This window comes from Triturus cristatus, chromosome 3_1 (genome assembly GCF_964204655.1).
Source record: "Triturus cristatus chromosome 3_1, aTriCri1.1, whole genome shotgun sequence".
In the NCBI taxonomy this organism is placed as follows: Eukaryota; Metazoa; Chordata; class Amphibia; order Caudata; family Salamandridae; genus Triturus; species Triturus cristatus.
In genome coordinates this window covers 506,428,677-506,455,522 of record NC_140583.1, presented here as the reverse complement: position 1 = coordinate 506,455,522, position 26,846 = coordinate 506,428,677, and the positions used below count along the sequence as shown (strand labels likewise).

Below are 26,846 nucleotides of genomic sequence, written 5' to 3'. Positions count from 1 at the left end.
GAACAACGGAGGGACTGCCGCCAGATACTGGAGCAGTATGCCTCGTTGTTCTCCCTCACGCCTGGACTCACGCAACTGTGTACCCATGATGTGGACACAGGGGACAGCCCACCGGTTAAAGCCAAGTCTTATCGGCTGTCCGACAAAGTGAAGAATAGTATCCAGGGTGAGGTGACCAAGATGCTGGAGCTAGGAGTTATTGAGCCCTCCAGCAGCCCTTGGGCAAGTCCGGTAGTGTTGGTGCCGAAAGCGGCCCCACCGGGCACCACACCAGAACTTCGGTTCTGTGTGGATTATCGGGGTTTGAATTCCGTCACCAAGACGGACGCTCATCCGATCCCTCGGGCGGATGAGCTGATTGACCGGCTGGGAGCAGCCCGGTACCTTAGTACCATTGACTTGACGTCAGGGTACTGGCAGATTGCCATGGCAGACGGAGCACGGGAGAAAACGGCGTTCTCCACCCCCGAGGGCCACTTTCAATTTAAAGTGATGCCCTTTGGGCTCAAGAATGCTCCGGCCACGTTCCAGCGGTTGGTGAACCAGGTGCTATCTGGCATGGAGTCCTTCTCAGCGGCCTACCTGGATGACATAGCTGTCTTCAGTAGCGGCTGGGAGGACCATCTGCAGCATCTCCAGGAGGTGCTGCGGGCTCTGCAACGGGCTGGTCTAACCATCAAGGCCAGCAAGTGCCAGATTGGACAGGGATCTGTCGTTTACCTGGGACACCTGGTGGGCGGGGGTAAGGTGCAGCCCCTCCAGGCCAAGATTGAGGCCATATTGGCCTGGGAGCCCCCCAAGACTCAGACTGAGGTCCGGGCCTTTCTCGGCCTCACTGGATATTACCGCCGGTTTGTCAGGGGGTATGGAACCATCGTTGCCCCCCTGACTGAATTGACATCTAAAAAGCAACCACGGAAAGTCAACTGGACAGCTGCTTGCCAGGAGGCATTTGACACCTTGAAGCATGCGATGTGCACCGCCCCGGTGCTTAGGACTCCTGATTACACCAAGGAATTCATCGTGCAGACAGACGCCTCTGAGCATGGCATAGGCGCTGTGCTCTCGCAACTGAACCAGGATGGCCAAGACCAACCGGTGGCCTTTATATCTAGAAGGCTCCTTCCCAGGGAACAACGGTGGAGCACCATTGAACGTGAAGCCTTTGCGGTGGTCTGGGCTCTGAAAAAGTTGAGACCATATCTCTTTGGTTCTCACTTCCTCATACAGACCGACCACCGCCCCCTTCGCTGGCTCATGCAAATGAGAGGCGAGAACCCAAAGTTACTAAGGTGGTCCATTTCCCTACAGGGGATGGACTTTCGGGTGGAACATCGGCCCGGGGTTGACCACGCCAACGCGGACGGTCTCTCCCGGTTTTTCCGCCTTAGCGAGGAGAGCTCCCTAGAGGTTGGGTAGGTCTCCCCACTTTCGGCTGGGGGGGACGCCTGTTAGACCTGTCCGCCCTAGGGTGATCTTTCCTGGGTTTTTTTTTTCGCCCTTGCCTCATTTTTTTCCACCCTCTTTTTGGTTGGCTCTAGGTCTCCGGGCACCTTACCATTGCTAGTCAATGCTAAGGTGCAGGTGCTCTCTACCATCAAGATGGCTGCCACAGACCCCTGCTACTGCGGAGCGGTCTTTCATGTAGCACCCTAGTTGTCAGGAGCTGTCTAGAACCCTTAGGTATTGTGACATCACTAGCCTGGTTCCCCTGTCCATCCCTAGAATGTAGAAGGCCCTGGAACCTTCCGGAATAGAGAGAGGTCACCTAATCTGGGGGTATAAATAGAAAGGGCGGGAAACTTTCTAGTCAGTTGTTGAGGTACCACTGAACTGGGGGGGACCCTGTGCTGGAGTTTAGGCGGAAGGGGGAGGGGGCACCTATACCACTAGGGGTGACTAGGTCTAGGCCTTGCCCGCTAAGCTGCGTGAGGATTCCTGACCAAACCCACTGACCTGGCCCAGTGTGAGGGAATCCCCTAGGGACCATCAGGAGAGGCCTAACTGGCAGCAGCCTCCAACTCAAAACCCCCCCCCATCCCCCGAACTGACTAACTATCCCCTTGTCAGGAAAGGGCCGTGTACCATCAGCGCCATAAGGAATCACCATCTGTGAAGAACTGCTGAAGACTCAGCCAGGAATCCTCCTCAGAGCCCCCACTGGTTCTGTCAGCACTAAATTGGTAGTGCGATATCCTGCCCCTGAAGCGCTGTGGTGGCGAAGCGCTATTTGTTCCCAAACTCACCGCCGCTGCCCGAGTCCTGAAGCGCTGTGGTGGCGAAGCGCTATTTGTTCCCAAACTCACCGCCGCTGCCCGAGTCCTGAAGCGCTGTGGTGGCGAAGCGCTAATTGATCTCAAACTCACCGCCGCTGCCCGAGTCCTGAAGCGCTGTGGTGGCGAAGCGCTATTTGTTCTCAAACTCACCGCCGCTGCCCGGGGTAGCTGCCATTGCACTTGTCAGGGGGCCGGACGACCTTTTCGCGACCTCCATCACGTGACGGAGCGTCGGCCGTGTCAGAGGCCTCGCCCCCGCCCACGTCCAGCCTTCCCCGAGCTCTGTCATCGCCTCACGCCAGCGGCGCTGCTCCCAGCGGGAGTGGTTGGACTCGCGCCTTCCCCGGAAGCCTCCCTCAGTGACGGCGTCTTGAAGAGACCAGCGCAAGGGCCCCGGAGAGCCGAAGATCTCAGGTAACTTTCCCGGGGGGAGGGGCGCGGAGACCCGAGTAGCGCAGGGGGGTTGCCGAGTAGTGTTCACCCCTCGAGAGGCAGCCCCGCATCCGCCCCTCCCCGGGTGAGACTGGGACGGGGCCTCTTGAGCCTGGTGGGTCGTCGGGAGGCTCGGGACATATACAGAAGATACAGAAACTGAGCATGTGAGGGTGCGGAGGGTCATTAAGCCAGCGAGTCAGCCCCATTGGGAACCCTTCCTTTGTTTTTTTCCTAATTGTAGAACCGGGAAGCCCCACACCAGATCGCTCCCACTACAAAGGAATATGTTCCCAGTTATCGTGACACTTCCAGGGCGAGAGGATTGCTGATACTTAATGAATTCAAGCTAATGTAATGCTGAAGTTATGTCCAGACTTTAATGAATTCGTGCTGGAGTATTGCTAATGTTATGTCCAGACTTTAATGAATTCGTGCTGGAGTATTGCTAATGTTATGTCCAGACTTTAATGAATTTGTGCTAATGTATTGCTAATGTTGGGTCCAGACCGTAATGAATTCATGTTAATTTATTGTGAACGTTATACTCAGTCCTCAAAGATCTTATGCTAAATTCCTGCACATGTTATTTCCCGTCATTAATGAATTCAGGCTAAATTACTTCTTGCTGCAAAATACTACATAAAGAAGTCTTGTTTTTAAATACAAGTGGTGTGAAGTCCTATCATTGCGTGCGTTACTCTGCTGAGGTGGGTGTGTGTGCTGCACGGCTACTGTATACAGAATGCCTTTGGGAGCCTTCCTGCCACGAGCCAGGCTACCCTTGTGAATTGGTTACCCCAGTTCCAACACTCTTCTCCTTTCACCGCTTCTTCTTCTCTTTACCCGCCATGCCTTTCAAATCCTTCTTCTTGCTTGCTACTCTGCTGAGAGAGAAAAACACCAACCCATGAACCTCCATCTTTCCTCATATAATACAACTGTGTACAAAGACAATCATAGTAAAATAAGTTATTATACATAATCCTAAATTACTCCTCCTCTTTCATGTTACCCCTCATTACTACTTTCTTTTTTTTAATTATTTATTAATTTCTGCTTATCTAAGGGAGTAGGCGGGAGGAATAATGTTAGCCTCTGTGTCTTTAATTAAATCTTGATTCTCATTTCACTTTGGTTGGAGAATTTCCATTTCATTTCAAGACCAGAGTCTACCATTATGCATGTTGAAAGCCTTTCAAAATTACATTTGACACATGTTGTATTGGCCTAACATAGTGCTTTGCAAAACTCCCTACATTAGACCAATCAGCTGCTTAAAAAATGTCCTCTAATCTTCCTCCAGACAAATACAAATTACTTGCCACTGTACCGGTTAAAGAATGTGCCTTGAATCTTTCCACATCAATGCTACCTTCCTTCATAACATTATTCACCCATCTAGCAATAGTTGCAGTACTCACCGCACCATATGGTTTCACATATGATATTAATAATTGATTCTCTCCATGTTTTCTGAATTCCAACACCCTGTTTATATACTCATACATACATTCTACTACACACAACTTTCTTTCCTCTGGTAACCTTGGGTAAAATATTGACTCTGACATCGTCTTTGTCCTTTTCCAAATCTCAAAATACACCCCATCTGGTCCCATTACCTTGTTACTTACCTCCAATACAATCACATCTGAAACTCTCCTACATGAAACAAAGCATATGAAAGTTGCTAATTTACCTGCAAGACTCTTCAAATCCAAATATTTATTCGCCAGTCATTGTAAAAACAAACTTAACACTGCATTGACATCCCACAACGCATTGTACCTCCCTAGGAGGCCTTTTCAATCTCATACTCTTCAGAATCCTACAAACCATAACATTTTTCCCCACAAGAGTATGCCCTGCTGAAATTCCTGACCTATAACAATTAATCGTTCAGTAACCTAATCCTTCCTCAAACTTCTCTACCAAAACATTTACTATCTCAACTACAGGAGCCTCCACGGGATCCAAACTCCTTTCCATGCACCAACCAGACCATGTTATCCAAATTTCTTTATGCCTACTCCTAGTTCCTGGAACCCATAATTCCCCCAGTACGTCTGCAGCCTTATTCGCAAGTTCTCTGAAACTGCTACCTCTCCTGACATCCTCCAAACAAGAATGTTCAGCACCTTGCTCTGCACGCAAGGATGCTCCTCTCCTTCTGCATTCCTTAGAAGATCTTCTCTTGCTGGAATCAAAAACGGTTCTGCACTTGCTAACTCCTTTACTGACGGGAACCATACCTGAGACACCCAAAATGGTTTTAGCAACACTATTTGACATTTCTCTTGTCACACCTTCAATAATACTCTCTATATCATTGCAAAAGGAGGATAAGCATACGTTCTCATTCCTCTCCAAACTTGTTGAAATGCACCCACCGCTAACACCAAAGGGTCTGGTCTCCAGCTGAAATAGTTCTCTACTTGATAGGTCAATCGACTCGCAAAGAAATCCACTTCCAGTGGACCCCACAATTTGTCTATCCTAAAGAAAAAACTCGCATCCAGATTCCAATCACTGAAATCCTTCTAATGCCTTGAATTTCAATCTGATTCATCTCTCCTGGTAGATACTCTGCCCTCTCCTCTATCTTGTGTTCTAAACAAAAAATCCAAAACTCTGTCGCCAAGTTTGCCAATTCTCTGGATCTTGTTCCTCTCAATCTGTTTATATATGTCACTGCTGTCACATTGTCCATTCTTACCAACACTGAGTGTCCTCTTAGAGTACTCCTGAAACTTTTCATTGCATTCAATACTGCAGTCAACTCCAAGCAATCTATGTATACTGACTTCTCCTCCTTTGACCAAACTCCACCTGTCTGTTGACCTCCTAAACCAGCTCCCCATCCACTCAAGCTTTCTCCAAAGCATAACCTGGATAACTCCCAAAAATTGTGCGTCCATTCCACGCCTCCATATTGTTCATCCACCACTCCAATTTTTCATTCACCTCTACACTCATAGATATTTGTTCTCCATACCATAATCCTTTTCACAACGCCTCCCCTTGCACTCTCGGCAAAGCTCAGTAATGAAGGGGACCTGAAATAATCACCTGTATTGAAGAAGACAATAAACCTACTATCCTTGCCAAATCCCTCAATGTCATAAACTTCTTCTTCATGTTCAACTGTATCTCTATTTTTGATCAACTTCACCTTCTTTTCCGGCAACAAAAGCATACTCTTCACTGTATCTATCGGAAAACCCCAAAACTCCATCTTTTGACTTGGTACTAGAAATTACTTATCCACGTTCACTATAATTCCTAAGTTCTCTAACTTCCTCATAACTTTCCTCAAGTTCTCCTTCAACCCTTCTGATTCGGACACATCAGCAAAATGTAATCTAAATAAATTATCATACGCATTCCTCTCTGTGGAAAACTGGACATGACCACCCTCATCACCTTTGTGAAAAACCAAGGTGCCGATGATAGACCGAATAGAAGACATAAAAACTGGTAAAGAATCCCTTTCCACCTGAATTGTAAATCTTCATAGGAATTGTGAAATATGCATCCTTCAGATCCAATTTCACTAAGCAATCCTTCTCTTCAAACAGATCTCTCAAGCAATGGATTCCTTCAAACTTGAAATGTCTGTAAACTACACATCTGTTTAGGTCTCTTAGATTTATGATCTTTTTCTTTTTTATTTACTAAAAATAAATTGCTTCCAAACCATTTCCTTGAATCCTTTACATGTCATATTGCATCCTTCCTTAGTAAAGATTCTATTTCCACATCTACTAATAACTCCTGCTCTATGGACTAGCTCCCTCGTCTCTTCTCTTTGACAGGGATAATCTATAAACTCTACTCCATGCGCTTGAATTGTCTTTAAAACCCAAGGATTCTGTGTTATTCTCTTCCACTCCTCTGTGAAAACCTCAGACGCCCCCTACTTTTCCTTGGGTAGAACCAGTAAAAATCTCCATACTCACCTTGTCCTCCTTGAAGCTGTCCTCGTCCTCTTGAAAATCTTCCACGACCTGCTCTTCCCAATCTTCCTCTATTCAGATAGAATCCTACTGAAGTATAGCCCCTTCCTCTAAATCAATTTCTGTTTTGGGCAATAATACTAGGAGCCATACTGGGACCTTTTTACTCCTCGGCCAGCAGATTGTCCCCTCCTACTGGCCCTACCAAAAACACCACCTCCGAATACCTTCCTCATATTCACTTGCACCTTTTCCAACGCTGTGAAAGTATTCACATACTTTCTAATACTCTTAACAAGACCTTCCCCAAAAGCGCAAACCCATGGCATCCTCATTATTGTCCTTCTGTGCCATGTCCCCTAGTTTAGAACTTATTCTCATTAGGATTGCCCTACTTTGCTCCATCCTAGTCCTGCATTTGCGTTACCTAAGAGCACTACAGCTCTTTGGCTCCATCCCCTAAGTAAATCTGTGTCCACTGCCTTTCAATTTGCATAAACTTCTTTCGCCATGTCCAAAATCTTGGCCATAGGCCCTAACACATCCAGGACCTTATCCTGGCAAATCTTTAAAGACCTTTCAAGTCCATTCCTAGGATCCCTCACAAGCCAAAACAAAAAAAAATCAACTCTGGATCCAAATTTGGAGTACTACATACTCTTTCATCTTTTACAGGTCTGGCACATTCTGCCCTCATTACTCTTTGCACATCCCTTTCCAGAGGCCTGCGAATCCAAGACCTAATGAACTTTGCCACTCCATTCTTAACATGAAATCACAGATCAACGCGGTCTTCTCCACCTGCTTCTTCAGTCGGCGCATGCTACATAAGATCTTCAAGTGCCTACCCCTACACACGAGACGCACCATGAGACACAACCCTCATCACCAGCCAACTTGACCACGGCAACACCATCGACGTGGGAATCGCTGCACACCTCCTACAGACACTTCATACCATACAAAACGCAGCAGCCTGACTTATCCTCGGCCCTCCCCAATGAACCCACCTCACATCCCATCTTAGACAACTCCACTGGCCCTCCATACAGAAGAAATGACAATTTAAACTGACCCACGCACACAAGGCTCTACACAACTAAGCACCAGCCTACATTAACCTCCACCTTAACTTCCACCAACCGTCGAGAAGACTACGGTCTGTCTCCCTCTCACTTGCCCATACTACCTGCATCTACCGAAGCAGAAGTCGAGGATGCTTCTTCTCCCACATCGTAGCAAAGACCTAGAACAGCCTCCCCATGCTACTCCAGACCATCACCTCATTTCTGCAATTCTGAATGGCCCTCAAGACCTAGCTGTTTGAATAAGCCGCTAGGACCTGCAAGCGCCTGGATACCCCTATCAGGGGATTAGCGCACTTTATAAATCCTGATTGATTGATTGACTAGGAATGGCTGTATACATTTTCTACCGAATATCTCCATGCCAATCTTACTCACACCCGTGAGTCCTTGCCATGGCTGATGTAAAAAGATGCTCACCTCCCACAGAGATCTGCCCAGTTGGCTATGGGTAATGAATGCTCTATATTGATTATGTTGGCTTAACCAGTGGATCACTGCATTACTTATTGGACTGTTGTTTTATGTTTGTGGAAAATGCAGTAAAGAAGAAGGCTGAAAGCGAGACCCAATTTCTCAAGTCAAAGGATGGCTAGTTCAGTAGTTTGGCACAATGTGGTTAAATAACCTGAACTTTAAGGTGTCACAGGGGAGTTTGGGACATAATTAAAGGCTTTAGAATTATAAGTATTTCCGGGGTGTGTGTTAGAAGACTTCAGTGATATTTTGAGCAATTCCTGGTTTTTGTTTTTCGTAGAATCTTTTTTAGGTTCTTCTTTTGTGAGTGATGACATTTAAAAAAAAGATAGTTCAAGCACACAATGTAATCATCGTCTCTAAGTAATAACGTAATCTGTAGAAGTCAGTCACTTTTGAAATGCCTGATAGCGCCAGGCATTTAGTGCACTTGTTCAACAGAAGCGCAGAGTATTCAATTCCAAAGTATGTAATTGAAGTTAATGCAAAGTGATTATGAGTAGTCCTGTGGATAATGTTAATTGCGTTGGAGAAATTACTGAAATTTCTCAGAATTTTACATTGTGCTTTACACCGCAACCTTTTCCTACCCAAGCAACCAGCAGAACCACTTTTTGCTACAAAAGTTCTCATTATGTCTAAAAGTAAAGTTTAAGACGGCGATTGCAAGAAAAACTTTGGAAACGTAGTTTGAATTGATATAAATAATTTTAGAGCCAATTATGTAGTTGACATCTTTAGCAGGTAGGGATGTGACTTATTTCAATGGGGTTGAATGTGATCACTTGGTTGCTAGGCTTAGGAAGTTAAGAAGAGTATTGTGGTCACAGGTTCAAATCCCAGCAGGACCGCTCATTGTTTTCATTCTTCTAAGATCAGTTACATGAGTACCGTAAATTCTGGTGACAATAAACATCAAATATCCCTGCATTAAACTGGTTTGACAGTGTACACCATGTAATATTATTGCTAATAAGAATGTGCTTAATCCAAATGCACAGTCAGTAAATATATATCACTTTCTCTCCTCCCATCAGGATGACATATGCATGCACCTCACCAATTATGCCATCAATAAACATAATGAAAATTTTATCCGAGATGAAGTCACTGGCAGCAAAAGGTACCATTTTATTTCATGCCATACAAAACTGACCCAACCAATGTGCCCTGTATTTCTTGTCAGCTATTCCTAAATACACTGTTTTTTACTAACCAGGAAGCTCTCCACCCTGAATGAGTGGTTAAAGGACCATAACTATGACGCGGCCAAGGTATGGGAAGATATTGAGGATGTGGTTATCAAGACCCTCATCGCAGCTCACCCCATCCTCAAACACAACTACCGTACCTGTTTCCCAAATCATATAGCTGGAAGTGCCTGCTTTGAGATTCTGGGATTCGACATCCTGCTGGACAGAAAGACCAAACCTTGGCTGCTTGAGGTAATGAGCAATTTTCTGCATTTACTTCTTCAGGAAAAGAATAAGGGTTTTTGAAGCAATTCTATATCAATTTTTGATTGTTGTGCGCATTCTTAAGTAATTTAGATTTCAGCATTTACAATGATTTAAACAGCTCTACACTCGTTACGTTTTTGAAGTTGGTGTGCCATTCATCTGTGTTCTAAATTAATACTGCAGGGCTAGAGTTATTTATTTACTAAACAGCTTATAGTCTCATCTCTTAACTGTACACGACATTGCTCGTAGTCTTACCACTGCAGACGTGATGTAGATACCTGGTTTAGCTTGGACCAAAGATATTTTCCTATGGTAGTGATCCCTGCCTGACCGCATGGGCTTTTGGGCAAGCTTGCTCAAATGGTATCTATTGTCCCCTAACACGTGCTTCTTTTTTATTCTCTTCTTACTTTGTATTCCATTCTTCGCCTTTCTTCCTATTCTCTTATAATTTTTCATTATTATTTTCCTCTATTTTTTGCCCTACCCTCCCACCACGTTGCAGTGTTATGTCTCTTTTTCTCAAATACTTTCTTTTGCAACAGACGAAACACAATTTCGAAACATTTGGTAAGCATTCTTCCTTCAGTATATCGAGTTTGAATATTTACAATGTCTAATTTGATCTTGTATTTTTGATTATGCAATGGCATACTACCCAATTTCTAATCAAAGAATTGTTTAAAAAAATAGAGAACAGTAATGCTCGGCACGTACACCTTACATTTATTGTACTAAAATACATCTGCTCTCTCTCTGACGTGGAAAAAGACACTCCATAACATTGAACACTGCAGCGGGCAACATCATCACTTTTACAACACTGTGAAACCAAGCAAAGGCATCAAAGCTTTCATAGCCTACATCTCTCATACTCATCAATGTGTCACAAATGCTTCAAAATGCAAATACCATATCTCTTTCTTGTTCCGGGTCATGCTGTCCCGAAGCACTTCTTTCTGTTATACTTACTCTATTTTCATAAAGCATTTTGAAACGACCTCGTGTGTTATATGTATGTAAAATGAATACATAACTGCATTTCCGAAACCGCTGGTAGAAAATGTACTTTTGCGCGATGCTCATTTTGTGATTTTTTCTTACTGTGTCTGGTCAGGTGAATCACTCCCCAAGTTTTACTACTGATTCCCTGATGGATAGAGAGGTGAAAGACAGCCTGCTTTATGATACCTTCAACTTGATCAATATCCGAGCATGTGACAAAAAGAAGGTGTTAGAAGAAGACAAACGAAGAGTAAAGGAACGCCTCTTCCAGCGCAACCCACCGCGAGAAGCCAGGTATAGCTTTGCTGCTCACTGGAATAACTAGTTACAATTCATGATGTGTTTAGGAAGTCACATGGTGTATTCTTTCAAGGCTTTTGCACTGTGTATAAATTGTACTTCTAGCTATGAATCAAGAATGTTAAGATAAAATTGGTTTCATGTCAGTTATGCAGAAAGGTGGTTCTTCTCCAAACTACTGAAAAGATGTCAAATATTAAACAAGCATAGGCAAAGCCAATAGGTCTGGCAAGGGTCACGAGCCTGCTGGCAATTCTTGTTTTGTTTCATCAAGGTTTCTTTAAAAGCTTATTGTTTGGGAATATTTCGGGTCCACATAAATCTAAAAAGAATAGTAAGAATAATTTGCTACAGGCAAACAAATATTTGGTTATAAAAAAAAACAATAACAGATTGCCATAGAGTGCCCTGGCACTGAGGGGAACTACTTTGTGTGCAGATGTGTTCCTTATGAAAGGGAGGCATGCCATAACTCATAATTAGGACTCCCGGTTTTATGGTAATTATTTTTTTAACATTTCCGTGTGTATTTATCCATATTTGTTTTTTGGCTATTTTATCTGTATTTATCCATATTTATTTTACGTTTTGTTTATAAATAATGTTGTAAAACTGTAAATTTACATTTTTTAAAATGATAGAGACACACTCATTTTTTGATGTCTGTCATGATTTAGCAATTTAAGATGCCAAATATTGCGTAACAATACATCCACTAAATAGTAGCAGTATAACACAAATGTATGTTGACATGCCATTAATTAAAGAAATTTCATCTTGTTTTTTAATTTCCCATGCTGCCCATCTGCTCAGCTGTTGGGCTACAATTCATGAAAAACAGCACGATTTTCTGTATTTATCGAGGCCCGATTCTATAGAAGGGGGAGGGAGGCCCGGCTCTATAGCAGAGGGGAGGAGGCTCAGCTCTTTTGCAGAGGGGAGGGAGGCCCGGCTCTATAGCAGAGGGGAGTAGGCCCAGTTCTATATTTATCAAGTTTTAAACATTGTTTTCTGTCTTTATTTATCTGTAAAAATCCGTAAAAATGGAAAACCGGGATCCTAACATCATAATGAAGTCAGGCATGGGCTGAAGTGAGCTGATAAATTTACCTTCAATGCATGCTGGAGTGGTTGGAATAAAAATGCGAATTATGCCACCCACAGACTAATGGATGAGGTTTGGCATAAACCCCTGTAAATTACCAAGTTATAAGCATCATTTTAGTAAAATCCAAAGGTCTTGGCTAACCAATGCTTAAAAAAGACAATCAGTATGGCACTAGCTGCAAATCTCTTACCTTCCGGAAAGAAAGAAGAGAGTGAGGAAACAAAGGCAAGAAAGAAAGAAAAAAACAAAAGAGGGCAGGCAAGAAAGAAGATGAAACAGGGTAGAAGGCAAAAGAAAAAAGGGAGGAAGGAAAGAAAAAAGACAGACAAGGAAGGAAGACGAAAGAGAAAGAAGGCATGAAAGAAAGAAAGAGACAAAGGGAAGAAAGAAAGGAAGAATGAGGAAAGAAAACAAATGGGAAAGAAGACAAGCTGGAAAGAAGGCAAGAAATGAAGAGAAAGAAGGAGAGGAAGAAAAAGAGTAAAAAAAGGATAGCTTAATACAGAAACGTTTCAAATGGATATAATCTGGTATGTTGTGAAATAGCAGCAGTCAGAAAAGCAAACCATTCTATAAGGAATTTACAACATCATTGGCAGGAGATGGGATCTGATAAAGATGGAATGTGGATCAGAAACGTCATGCTATTACATCAGGCTCTAAACATAAAGGCAACACTTAAGTAATTATAATACTGGCACTGAACAGAACTAGCTTGAGTGGCGATGTGCTTCTTGTGAAAGATTAAAATGCAGGCACTCAAAGTGAATTTTAACCAGTGGCTTAAGCTGTCCCACTGCCCCACGCTATATGCTGAGGTGCGCAAAAACAAAATGTGAATGACACAACAATAGACCAATGGATGATGAGGGCTGGCTGAAAGCCGCTATGTGTAATTTTATCCTACATAAAATCAAAAGGTCTTTGCTAACACCAGACCTAAAAAGACATTTCACACAATTTCCTTGCAGAATGTGGGTGACACATGAAATTTGTTTAGACAAATTGTGGGGAGGGGCTAATGGCTACATTTTTATACAGCAGATGTCGCCAGATGAAAGCAAGGTGAAATTCTGTGATGCAGTCTTTGTAATTGTAATTGTATTTTTATGGCACTTACTACCCCTGGCAAGGCTTTGAAATGCTTTACTGTGAGTAGCACACTACTCCAGAACCCAGGGTTAGTGGTTAATCAAGTGGGTATTAGTTATTAACGGATTTTTAGATAAGTTACGTGCCCTCAAGGTAAACCATTCAGTGGATTTACTCCATTTTCTTTGGGAGCTGAGTGTGGTCATTAGTGTGAGCTATGCAGGTACCTACAAATAGTTGGTGGGATGAATACATTGGATAGCGGTGATTAAGTGTTGTTGGGTTGCAGGAATATGGTTTAAAGGGGGATAGGTTGTTATCTATGAAATAAGGTACGAGTCATTTTCAGAACTACAGCAATAGAATATAAAGGCATACAGGCATATGACCTAGAGTATGATATACTCAGAGATCATAGGCATGTACAAGATAGAAAGCAAGGAGAGGGTCAGTGAGAAGAAAGAAAGGACAGAAAATAACTGAACGTTTTAAGTCAAATGGAATTTTTCATGGAGGGTTTTAGGAATATAGTGGGAGAACGATTTTTAATGCACCATGCAATTTGAGGAGGTAAAACTGTAGGAAGAAACAGCATAACATAGATCTATGTCCAGGGCAGATTGATTAAACATGCAATTTCATGCTGATCATTTAAACATTAGGAGTCTGAGTACTCTATGTGAAAGGCTGAGGCAGACCATTACAGTCACCAGTATCCCAACTTAGTACATGGTGTATACTGCAGAAGGTGAGATAGTTCAGACTTCTTTGTTAGGGAACAGCTAATTTAATGATCTTTACTTGCTATTCTAACTAGGGTCAGACGAGGGAAAAATAGGCCGGGCACCAAAATAAAAGAGGCCCCATTAGCGAAACGGATAGCTAAGAAAGTGGCCCCTATTGACAAATCGGGGCTGTTTTGAACTTGTAAAAACACACTGTGTATGTGTTTTACGAGATATGGGACACTGACTGCATTAGTGCGTGCTGTAGCAAATGTTTGCGGTGATACCAGTGATACTAACAGTAAACAGCAGGCCATCAGGCCAAAATACAGTCCCACAAAGAGCCAGAATACCAGCCCACAGACAGACCTGCCACACTTCCATATTAGGTAGCCCTCTCTGGACTCATCACTACAGTAAAAGGTCATTTGTTGACATGCAGCAATCAATAAGATGCTGCACAAAATGAACCAGCAATAGGGGCTTTAAGTGGAATGGAAAAACTAGGGGGTCTCACAAAGGGGCGTGGCCGATGCAATTAAGGGCGTGGCTTAAAAACACACAAGCTGAAAATATGTGCTTAGCTTAGTGTGCCACCCGACTGGTATTTAGCTGCTTCTGTCATTACATCCAGATATATATTACAACAAGTAACATTACACCTACAAAAACAACTTGGGGCTATTGGCTTTGGCAATGGTTGTTAGTTTTGTAAGATAATAAGCAAGAACAATGGCTTCGTTGTATAGAATATTGAAAACGTTTCAGTTCTGAAATGATGAGACTGAAAGAACTATAACAAGTCTCTTTGAAGTTACCTCAAAGGCTGTGAAGGGAGGTGCTGCTGCAGAGATAAGATTTTCTTTCTCACACTGAGGGCCAAAATGTAGAACCCTTAGGGATCCGTCTCAGCACCTGCTTTTTAGAACTGCGGGTGCTGAGCACCGGCAGGACCCGGCCCACTTAAAGAGCTGCCAGCAAAATAGGATTAATTTTGTGTAAGTAAAACGGAGTTTCCATCACACAGCATGTGCCAAAAATGCTTTACTGTGATAGAGGCAATAATTGTACAAAGGTGTTGTTACCTACCTTGATGCCTAAATACAACAAGCATTTACAATGCAATGGTCTCGGCATTGGTAAAGTTAGAGCTATTGGCATTGCTCATGACATTATTTTTGTTTATGTTTTTAAAACATTTAAAGAAACGGCATTGTCATGAGCCTTTCTCCGAGGCACAGCAGAAAATGCCTCGGAGAAAGGGAGTGTCCTTTTCGGTTTGGGGGGCGTGTTTTGCTGTTGTCTCCTCCCTGAGACTTCTCGCAAAAAACACGCCCCCGATCCGAAAAGGACGGGGCAGGATTAGAGTGACGGGACCTCTTCTCCAATGGCTGGCCAGCATTTACTAGGCCAGCCAATGGAGAACAGGGAAGAAGAGGGGCGGGTTCAAGCCCCTCTTCACCCAAGTCATTATGTCTCGCGAGCGAGACTGCGCAAGCGCAGCCATCGCTAGCCGAGACCTAAAAAGAAATTCAAGGGTGAACGTGGGAGAGGAGAGCCTAGAGCTTAGATATAAGCAGAAAGAAGTAGGATGACGGAGAAGTTGGGTAAAGATGGAAAGAAAAATGTGAACATGGGAGACAGACCAGAACAGGAACTAACTGTCGAGGTTGAAAGGGAGAAATGAGATGGAGAGCAGTAGCTTGAAAGAAGGAAAGTCAAATCAGGAACTACGAGCATTGTAGGTAGTGACGTAGTAATACTAAGTCCAGCAAGGCAGCAGTGCATGGATGTAGGAGGGACCCATTATATATCGACTATTGCTATATTTCATCAAATAAAGGCGAACTAAAAGTAAACCAACGCGTGTGTCTGGACAGTACTGAACATTCTTGTCTAACCACCCAAGAGAAACAAAAACGTACAACGTCAACAACAGTGCAAAATGCAGCGCCCCCATGGCATGTTTGCATCACACTATAACGGAACTTTACGGCAAGCGGTGACTGCAGAATCGCTATAAAGATACGAAAGAGGACTGGGGCGGATGTGCACATTTCCTGTAAAAGAGTGGAGAGGTGGTGTCTCGAGGACGGATGTGCATTGTGCACGTACACCTACACCTACAGGGTACAATGGATTCTATGCCGGAGGTCCTGTCGTGCCCCTCTGATCTCCAGTACCAGATGTGACCCAGATGCGCTGTGTAAAACGGAATACCAGGGCTAGCTCTCGAAGGGGTTCAATCTCCACGCAGCTGCATTTTGGGTAAAAAAAAAAAAAAAGACATTTGCAGTTCCCACGGTGATAAAAACACAGAAAGATGCACTTGTTCAGTATGAGGATGAGAAACGATGGGAGGGGGGGGGGGGGCGGAACTGGCCACTCCTTCCCAAAACTCTACCCAAAACGCGATGAAACGGTGAAAAGTCAGAGTGCAAAAACAACAAATCGAAGATATTCCAGGCAACGTCTCGAAGGAAAACAATCACCTCGAGGACCACCGGCTACAAAGCCCATGTGATGTCCAAATGAATGGAAGACGGGGAACATGTTTCTGCTGGTGCTTGGGTTCAGAGAGCTGCATCTAGGCGCACAGGCATAATGTGGAGGCGCTTTGTGGCAAAAGGGCAACTTTAGAAATGTGTTTTGAGACTGCTGCAGCTACCACACCAATCACCCAAAAATATTTCCCCGTACGTATTTCTAATTAGTTGCAAAGATATGTTGGTATTATTAACATATTTCATTAACACCATTACTCATTACACTGTATTTTTAAACAATGGGGCCAGGCAAATGTGTGGTCTAGTTTTTCACGTTAGAAGCCATGGTGCCTGTTAGAACCGGCGGTCTCTAGTTGGCAGAGGTATACACTTCTGACAAATAGGGACCAACCAACTCTAGTCAGGGAAAGGGGATTACACACTCAGATAACCCCTGCTACCCCCTTGGTAGCTTGGCAGAGCAGACAGGCTTATCTCAGAGGCAGTGTGTTAAGCATTTATGACCACATACAGTAATAAAGTGAATACACTACAGATGGACACGACACAGAAGTTATTATAAAAATAGTATTTTTATATAAGGCTTAGCACAAGACCAAATAACGACAAAAATATACCACAGTCTTAATAAATACTCTTTGGAAGGAAAAATAATAGTTCAAGTAAGGTTTCTTCTTGGCAAATAGTTCTTTAGCAAAGTATTCTTCTGAGCACAGTTCTTTGGCAACAATGTAACCCCCACAGGAGTCACACGACGTCGAGTCTACAAGATTCCCAAGGTTCGGCGTCGACCGCGAGGAGCGCTACGTCGAGCCTGGAGTCGCAACAGCCCCACAAGTACAGTACCTTGAGAAACGAAGAAAACGATGATCAACGGCGTCGAGATGTCGGCGTCGAGGTCGGCGTCGATCGTGCCTCGGAGTCGGGTCAATCCGCAGCGGCGTCGAGGGATGTCGGGCCGGAGCAGCGCTCACGGCGTCGAGTCGATGCGATCAGCAGCGGCGTCGGGACGGGGTCGCTTGGAGGTAGAGCCGATACTCACTCCTCACTGGCGTTGATACCGGCGTCGAGACGGGGTCACTTGGAGCCGGGGCCGATACCCACTGCTCACTGGCGTTGCTGCTGGCGTCGAGACTGCAGATTTTCCCTTGTGTACTGGAAACAACACTTTCCAGCAATTCAGCAATTCAGTAGATGGTGAAGTCCTTTGGCCCTGTGACTTCAACAGGAGACTGGCACTCTTCCAGCCCTTGGAGATTTCCTAGCAAGTGTTCAGAGAGTACACACCAAGTTCCTCTCTCCTTGTTCCTTGGCAAAAATAAAGAAGCAGCTTTCAGGTTCCTCCACAGCAAAACAGCACTCTGGCAGAAAGGGGAGGCAAGTCCTTAGATCAGCAGGCTTCTTGTCCTTGGTACAGGTTTCCTTGTCAGAAGTGATCTGAGTTCTTGGTTCAGGGGTCCTTCTCTTATACCCCTTTTTCCCTTTGTTCCCTTTGTCCAAGCAGGGAGATTCCCACCATCTCAGGTTTGTTGTGGGTGTTGCCAGGCAGAGGCACCTGGCCTATTCACTGAGCAGGGCAGAGTCCTCAGCCGCCCAGCAGGAGGCGGAGCCAGTATTGTCACTGGCAGGAGCAGGGCTATCAGTCGCCCAGCAGGAGGCGGAGCCAGTATTGTGTCAGGCAGGGCAGGCTACTCTTCCCTCACTCTACGTGTAAACGCCCCATTCACCCCACACTGACTCACCCAGACCTCTGGAGCCACCCAGCCCCTGACACACACACCAAACCAGCAGAGACCGGTAGATAGTTGGACAAGAAAATAGCCACTTTCTAAAAGCGCTATTTTCAAACATAGAATTTAAAAACCATCCATCCTAAAGGGTGTGTTATTAAATTCTGAGTTCAGGGATACTAAACTCGACTTGCTACCATGCTCCCTGAGTCAGATAGATTATAATGGAGTTAATAATCAGTCTGCCCAGTCTGGCCTATTGGAGGCAGGTAGCCCTTCAATAGTGAAAAACGAAAATGGCTGTAATTCACTATTAGGTCATGCCACACACATCAGGGCATGACCTACCTTTTACCAACAATGCACCCTGCCCTAGGGCCTACCATAGAGGTGTCTGAAATGTGGCAAAGTGAAGGTTTAGAGACTGGTAAGTAGGTTTCCTTACCAAGTCGACATGGCAGTCAGGGACTGCACGCAGGCGCCGCGGTGGCAGGCCTGAGACACATTTTGCACGCTGCTTCTGTGGGTGGCACAACCAGTGCTGCAAGCCCACCAGCAGCAGTTAACTTACACGCCCTCGGCACACGCAGTGCACTAGACTAGGGTCTGAACAGTAAGTCAACCAAGCCAATCATGGTAACACCAATCAATGTAACAATTTCACATAGGGAGCACTTGCACTGTGGCACTGATCAGCAGTGGCACAGTGCCCAAAGCAGTAAACCAGCAAAAACATCGTAAACAGAGGAGGCAAACAGAATAAAATGGAGGAGAGACTCATGCCAATGATGCCAGGTCTAACACGTGTCCCCTCCAGCTGAAATGTGGGGAGAACTACCCTTCACCCAGGGAGTCCTCATCACTAAGGCGGAAAAATCTGGACAGACCATCAGCATTGGCGTGATCTGTACCAGGGCGGTGTTCCACCGTAAAGTCCATCCCCTGTAGGGAAATGGACCACCTCAACAGCTTTGGGTTCTCACCCCTCATCTGCATTAACCATCTGAGGGGCCGGTGGTCTGTCTGAACCCGGAAGTGAGTCCCAAACAGGTAGGGTCTTAGCTTCTTCAGCGCCCAGACCACAGCAAATGCCTCACGCTCTATCGCACTCCACCTTTGTTCCCTGGGAAGTAACCTCCGGCTGATGAAGGCTACAGGTAAGTCTCGGCCCTCCTCATTCATCTGTGCTAGAACAGCCCCCACACCATGCTCTGAAGCGTCTGTCTGGACAATGAATTCTTTTGAAAAGTCGGGTGCCTGGAGGACCGGTGCTGTACACATTGCAGTTTTCAGGGCGTCAAAGGCGTTCTGACAGGCGTCAGTCCAGATCACAAGTCTCGGCTGCTTCCTGGAAGTCAGCGAGGTCAAGGGGTGCACAATGTTGCCATACCCCTTGACAAACCTCCTGTAGTAACCCGTTAGACCCAAGAAGGCTCTCACCTGAGTCTGGGTTTTGGGCGGTTCCCAAGCCAGGATGGTATCTATCTTGGGTTGCAGGGGGGCCACCTTGCCGCTCCCTACTTGGTGCCCCAAGTACACCACTGAACCCTGCCCAATCTGGCACTTACTAGCCTTGATTGTGAGGCCTGCTCTGCGCAGGGCCAACAACACTTCCTGGAGGTGGCGCAAGTGTTCCTCCCAGCTGGCGCTGAACACTGCTATATCGTCCAGGTAGGCGGCGCTGAAATCTTCCAGCCCGGCCAGTACCTGGTTAACCAACCTCTGGAATGTGGCAGGGGCATTCTTCATCCCAAAGGGCATCACACGGAACTGGTAGTGCCCATCTGGTGTGGAGAATGCAGACCTCTCTTTTGCCCCATCAGTCAAGGCGATCTGCCAGTACCCAGACGTTAGATCAAACGTACTAAGGTACCGGGCAGCCCCCAACCGATCGATGAGCTCATCAGCTCTGGGGATGGGGTGCGCGTCAGTCTTGGTGACCGAATTGAGTCCTCGGTAATCCACACAGAACCGAAGTTCTGGTGAAGCACCAGGCGCTGCAGCCTTTGGGACCAAGACCACTGGGCTGGCCCAAGGACTGCTAGAGGACTCAACCACCCCTAAGGCAAACATCTTGGAGACCTCCTCCTTGATATATGCTCTGACCTTTTCAGTCACCCTGTAGGCCTTGTGCCTCACAGGAGTGCTGTCCCCAGTGTCCATATCATGGACACACCACTGAGTGACACCAGGGATTAAGGAGAACAGATCAGGGAATTGTACCAACAGATGGCGACAATCTTGCTGCTGCTCAGGGGTCAGTGTGTCAGAGAGGACAACACCATCCACTGACCCATCTTTTTCTTTTGCACACAGGAGGTCAGGAAGAGGCTCACTCTCCTCCTCCATCCCAGCATCTGTGGCAAGGAGCATGCCCACTTCGGACCTTTCTAAGTGGGGCTTTAACCGGTTGACATGCAGGACCCTTAAGGGGTTCCTGGGAGACTTCAAGTCCACCAAGTAGGTGACATCGCTCTTTTTCTCCACAACCTCAAATGGTCCGGTCCACCTATCCTTGAGCGCACAAGGTTCCACAGGGGCCATGACCCAAACTTTCTGACCAGGTTGAAGCTCAACCAGAGTGGCATTCTGATCGTACCACCGCTTCATCTCTTCCTGGCTGGCCTCCAGATTTGCCTGAGCAAGATCTCTGAAGCGCCGAGTCTGGTTCCTAAAGGCCAGCATGTAACTATATACATCCTGGGGAGGTTTCCTGGGAGATTGCTCCCAGCCTTCTTTGACCAGACTCAAAGGTCCTCTTACCGGGTGACCATACAAAAGCTCAAAGGGGCTGAACCCTAGAGACTTCTGTGGCACCTCACGGTAAGCAAACAGCAGGCATGGCAAGAGGACGTCCCATTTACGCCTCATTGGTTCTTCAAGACCCATGATCATGCCTTTTAGGGTCCGGTTGAATCTCTCAACCAGCCCATTACCTTGAGGGTGGTAAGGAGTGGTAAACTTGTAGGTTACCCCACACTCCTTCCACAGAGACTTCATATAATTCGAAATGAAGTTGGTGCCCCGGTCTGACACCACCTCTCTGGGGAACCCCATGCGGGAGAAAACACCCATCAGTGCCCGTCCCACCACGGGGGCCGTCACTGTTCGGAGAGGGATGGCTTCCGGGTACCGGGTGGCATGGTCCACCAAGACCAGGATAAACCTGTTGCCCATGGCTGTCTTGGGGTCCAGTGGCCCCACAATGTCAATCCCCACTCGCTCAAAGGGGGTACTGACGACGGGAAAAGGTTGGAGGGGAGCCTTCTGCTTCCGCCCACTTTTCCCACTTGCCTGGCAAGTTTGACAGGTCCTACAATGGATATCTGAATCCCTTCTCATCTGGGGCCAATAAAAATGGGTGACAAGCCTGTCATAGGTCTTGTCCTGCCCCAGATGTCCAGCTAACGGAACGTCATGAGCCAACCCCAGTAGGAAGGCTCTGAAGCGCTGGGGTACCACCAGCACACGGGCTGACCCAGGTTCAGCAGCCTTAGGCTCGCTATACAGGAGGTCGTTCTCCCAGTAGACCCAATGTGATCCTGACTGATCACCTGTCGTTTGGGCTGAGGCCTGCTGCCTCATACCCACAAGAGAAGGGCACACTTTCTGTTCAGCACAAAATTCCTCCCTGGAGGGACCACCATCCTGCTGCCAATGGGTCAGCTCGGGCAGGTCTCCCAGTTCGGCCACTTGTTCTCCTGTCGGTTCCAGGGCATCCCCCTCAGGGTCTGCTCCCTCCTGGGCCGCGGGAACGATGGGGGACGGTTTCCCGCGCCCCCTGCCTCTTCTCTTCACGGTTGGGACCTGGGCCATACTTTCAGGCTCCAGGGCCCCATCAACACCCTTACTAACTGACATGGACCGGGTGGTCGCACACACCCACTCAGGCAGACCCAACATTTCCAGATGCGATTTTCTCTCCACCTTAGCCCAAGGGGAGTCCTCCAAATCATTGCCCAAGAGACAATCAACAGGCATGGCGGGCCTCACAGCAACCTGAAGAGTACCTGAGACCCCCCCCCACTCAAAAGGAACTTGAGCTACCTCACACTGACTCTGTGAGTTGTCAGCAGCTACAACGGGGTAGAATGCATGCGGGACCACCTGCTCTCTGGACACCAAGTGACACTTGACAGCTGTCACACTCGCTCCGGTGTCTCTGAGAGCTTCCACCCTATGGCCATTAATGGTCACCCACTGCCTATATTTCTTAGTGTTACTAGGCAAAGGGGTTGGAGGGACCATTTCCACGTCTCCTAAAGAGACCAGGGACATTTCTGCGGGACCCCACCCACCGGGGGCACCCATCTCATCCCCTCCCAGGGCTACACTCACTACCTGACGAGGGGGTGCACGCGGCGGTGCATTCGAATCCTTCATGGGACACTGGGGATCATAATAACGGTGTCCCACCTGCTTACAGGCATAGCAGGTCATGGGGCCCCTGTGAACAGGTTTACCTGTCGGGGCCTCTGGCTTCTTTACAGGGGGAGGCTGGGAACCCTTCCCTTGGTTCCCTTGGGGACTACTTTGGGGCCCTTTCTGAAACTCCCTCTGTTTACCCCTGTCCCCCCCACTCTTCTGCTGGGGACCCTGCCCACCTTTGGCTGAGTCTCCCACTGGACCCTTGTGGACCCTGGTACTGACCCAGCGGTCCGCCTCCTCAGCAAGTTTTCTAGGGTTAGATATCTTGCTATCAACAAGGTGCTGGCGTAGCTCTGGAAAACAGTTATTAGACAAGTGCTCCCAAGCAAACAAATCATAAAGAGCATCATAACTATCAACCTTGCTACCCTTTATCCAACCATCCATGGTTCTGCAGAAAAAAGACACATATTCAACCCACGTAGTACCAGGCAACTTCTTACATTCTCTAAAGGTTTGTCTGTACTTTTCTGGAGTTAAGCCATATCTCAGCATTAAAGCATCTTTCATATGAGTATAAGACGCCCTTTCCTCTTCAGGCATGCTCAACAAGGTATCTCTCCCTTCATTTGTAAAGCGGCTCCACAACCCCGTTCCCCAATCTTTCTCAGGGACCCGGTGGGCCAATAACGCTAACTCATATGCTTTAAACCATTGGCTAATATCTTCATTCTTACTGTAATCTTTGATCACATCTTTAGGAAAATAAAACCTACTTTCTGCAGGCACAGATGGAGTGCTGCCACCAGAGGGATTCAACTCTAAACTCTTAGTTTTAAGCTCCATCTCCCTCACCATCTTCTCACGTTCAAACGCTAATTTCTCTCTCTCAAAATCTAATCTTTTGCTCTCCATTTCAGCTTCTCTCTTGCTTCTTGCATTCTCTAATTCCAACTGCCCTCCTAATTTAAGTTTTGCCATCTCTAACTTGTATTCCCTCTCCTTCTCCCTGTCTTCCAACTCTTCAGGAGAAAGGCTCTTAGAGGAAACACTGCTGCCTGGAGATGACACTGGCCCACCTGTGGGCTCTTCCTCTTCCTCTTCTTCTTCCTCTTCCGGTACCACCACCGGGTCAGAGGGATCTCTGGCCTCTAACCAGGCCTTCAGCGCTTTGAGGAAGTCGCCTCTTAATTTGAGACCTGTGGTAGGAACTTTAAACTGCTTGCAAAATCCTCTTAGATCCTTTAGCTTGTAGGAATCTATCTTCTCCTTATCAAATTCCCCCACAACAATCTCCACAGGTGTAGCAGCTCTGGCATTCTCCATGGTCAAAACTGGCAGTGTTTAAAAAATAAGCTCCAGGAAAGCGGAGAACAAAAATAGAATATCCTACCAAAAACAGATTGTGGCTGCGTTATGGTCTGCTTTCACTATGTAGCGTACACTAATCACTGCACATGAGTCATAAATGCAAAGTTCAATCCTCACCGCTGACCACCAATGTTAGAACCGGCGGTCTCTAGTTGGCAGAGGTATACACTTCTGACAAATAGGGACCAACCAACTCTAGTCAGGGAAAGGGGATTACACACTCAGATAACCCCTGCTACCCCCTTGGTAGCTTGGCAGAGCAGACAGGCTTATCTCAGAGGCAGTGTGTTAAGCATTTATGACCACATACAGTAATAAAGTGAATACACTACAGATGGACACGACACAGAAGTTATTATAAAAATAGTATTTTTATATAAGGCTTAGCACAAGACCAAATAACGACAAAAATATACCACAGTCTTAATAAATACTCTTTGGAAGGAAAAATAATAGTTCAAGTAAGGTTTCTTCTTGGCAAATAGTTCTTTAGCAAAGTATTCTTCTGAGCACAGTTCTTTGGCAACAATGTAACCCCCACAGGAGTCACACGACGTCGAGTCTACAAGATTCCCAAGGTTCGGCGTCGACCGCGAGGAGCGCTACGTCGAGCCTGGAGTCGCAACAGACCCCACAAGTACAGTACCTTGAGAAACGAAGAAAACGATGATCAACGGCGTCGAGATGTCGGCGTCGAGGTCGGCGTCGATCGTGCCTCGGAGTCGGGTCAATCCGCAGCGGCGTCGAGGGATGTCGGGCCGGAGCAGCGCTCACGGCGTCGAGAAGGGCGTCGAGTCGATGCGATCAGCAGCGGCGTCGGGACGGGGTCGCTTGGAGGTAGAGCCGATACTCACTCCTCACTGGCGTTGATACCGGCGTCGAGACGGGGTCACTTGGAGCCGGGGCCGATACCCACTGCTCACTGGCGTTGCTGCTGGCGTCGAGACTGCAGATTTTCCCTTGTGTACTGGAAACAACACTTTCCAGCAATTCAGCAATTCAGTAGATGGTGAAGTCCTTTGGCCCTGTGACTTCAACAGGAGACTGGCACTCTTCCAGCCCTTGGAGATTTCCTAGCAAGTGTTCAGAGAGTACACACCAAGTTCCTCTCTCCTTGTTCCTTGGCAGAAATAAAGAAGCAGCTTTCAGGTTCCTCCACAGCAAAACAGCACTCTGGCAGAAAGGGGAGGCAAGTCCTTAGATCAGCAGGCTTCTTGTCCTTGGTACAGGTTTCCTTGTCAGAAGTGATCTGAGTTCTTGGTTCAGGGGTCCTTCTCTTATACCCCTTTTTCCCTTTGTTCCCTTTGTCCAAGCAGGGAGATTCCCACCATCTCAGGTTTGTTGTGGGTGTTGCCAGGCAGAGGCACCTGGCCTATTCACTGAGCAGGGCAGAGTCCTCAGCCGCCCAGCAGGAGGCGGAGCCAGTATTGTCACTGGCAGGAGCAGGGCTATCAGTCGCCCAGCAGGAGGCGGAGCCAGTATTGTGTCAGGCAGGGCAGGCTACTCTTCCCTCACTCTACGTGTAAACGCCCCATTCACCCCACACTGACTCACCCAGACCTCTGGAGCCACCCAGCCCCTGACACACACACCAAACCAGCAGAGACCGGTAGATAGTTGGACAAGAAAATAGCCACTTTCTAAAAGCGCTATTTTCAAACATAGAATTTAAAAACCATCCATCCTAAAGGGTGTGTTATTAAATTCTGAGTTCAGGGATACTAAACTCGACTTGCTACCATGCTCCCTGAGTCAGATAGATTATAATGGATTTAATAATCAGTCTGCCCAGTCTGGCCTATTGGAGGCAGGTAGCCCTTCAATAGTGAAAAACGAAAATGGCTGTAATTCACTATTAGGTCATGCCACACACATCAGGGCATGACCTACCTTTTACCAACAATGCACCCTGCCCTAGGGCCTACCATAGAGGTGTCTGAAATGTGGCAAAGTGAAGGTTTAGAGACTGGTAAGTAGGTTTCCTTACCAAGTCGACATGGCAGTCAGGGACTGCACGCAGGCGCCGCGGTGGCAGGCCTGAGACACATTTTGCACGCTGCTTCTGTGGGTGGCACAACCAGTGCTGCAAGCCCACCAGCAGCAGTTAACTTACACGCCCTCGGCACACGCAGTGCACTAGACTAGGGTCTGAACAGTAAGTCAACCAAGCCAATCATGGTAACACCAATCAATGTAACAATTTCACATAGGGAGCACTTGCACTGTGGCACTGATCAGCAGTGGCACAGTGCCCAAAGCAGTAAACCAGCAAAAACATCGTAAACAGAGGAGGCAAACAGAAAAAAATGGAGGAGAGACTCATGCCAATGATGCCAGGTCTAACAGTGCCCATCAGCCTGATCCCAAACAGACGTGGCAGACCCGCCCCCTCGCCCAGTGCCACAGACCGGCTCCACAGCCCCCACCCTTTCTCCATTCCTCTTCCGCCCACCAGCACACAATAGCGACTCACATGGGGGCCCCGGGGAGGGCTGCGTTGTCCGCCGCGGAGCAGTTGGGGCAGCGTGCTCTCCATGCCGGGTAATCCGTGGTTCGCCGCAGCGTAACTAGGAATTTGGATACAGAGTGCGAAGAAGCAGGGGTGAAGCAAGACAGAGCAGCGTCCAGGCTTTTGCCGTGGCTCCCTGAGGCTGACGCTTATTGGTGACGCCGGTGCCTACGCCCCGCCCCGAGGAGGAAGAAATTCAGATGCTCGCCCAGTTAATAAAGTACCCGTGATTCTGCTCCACGCTCTCAGCGGCATCCCGAAGTGACAGTCCAGCCCGCTCACCCACAAGTGAGAAGAGGCTATAGGGCACAGCACGTGACACATTTGTTATGCACTTGTTCAGTATGAGGATGAGAAACGATAGGGGGGGGGGGGGCAGAACTGGCCACTCCTTCCCAAAACTCTACCCAAAACGCGATGAAACGGTGAAAAGTCAGAG

General features: G+C 46.9%; 1 protein-coding gene across 1 annotated transcript in view; it reads left to right on the top strand.

Annotated features, from left to right (window-relative positions):
* TTLL13 (tubulin tyrosine ligase like 13) overlaps positions 1 to 26,846 on the top strand; it is a 433,768-nt gene that overhangs the window by 155,385 nt on the left and 251,537 nt on the right. Inside the window, 3 exon segments of the mRNA XM_085644394.1 lie at positions 9,267 to 9,352; positions 9,449 to 9,674; positions 10,810 to 10,991. Of these exon segments, the coding sequence (XP_085500520.1) occupies positions 9,267 to 9,352; positions 9,449 to 9,674; positions 10,810 to 10,991 (494 nt within the window).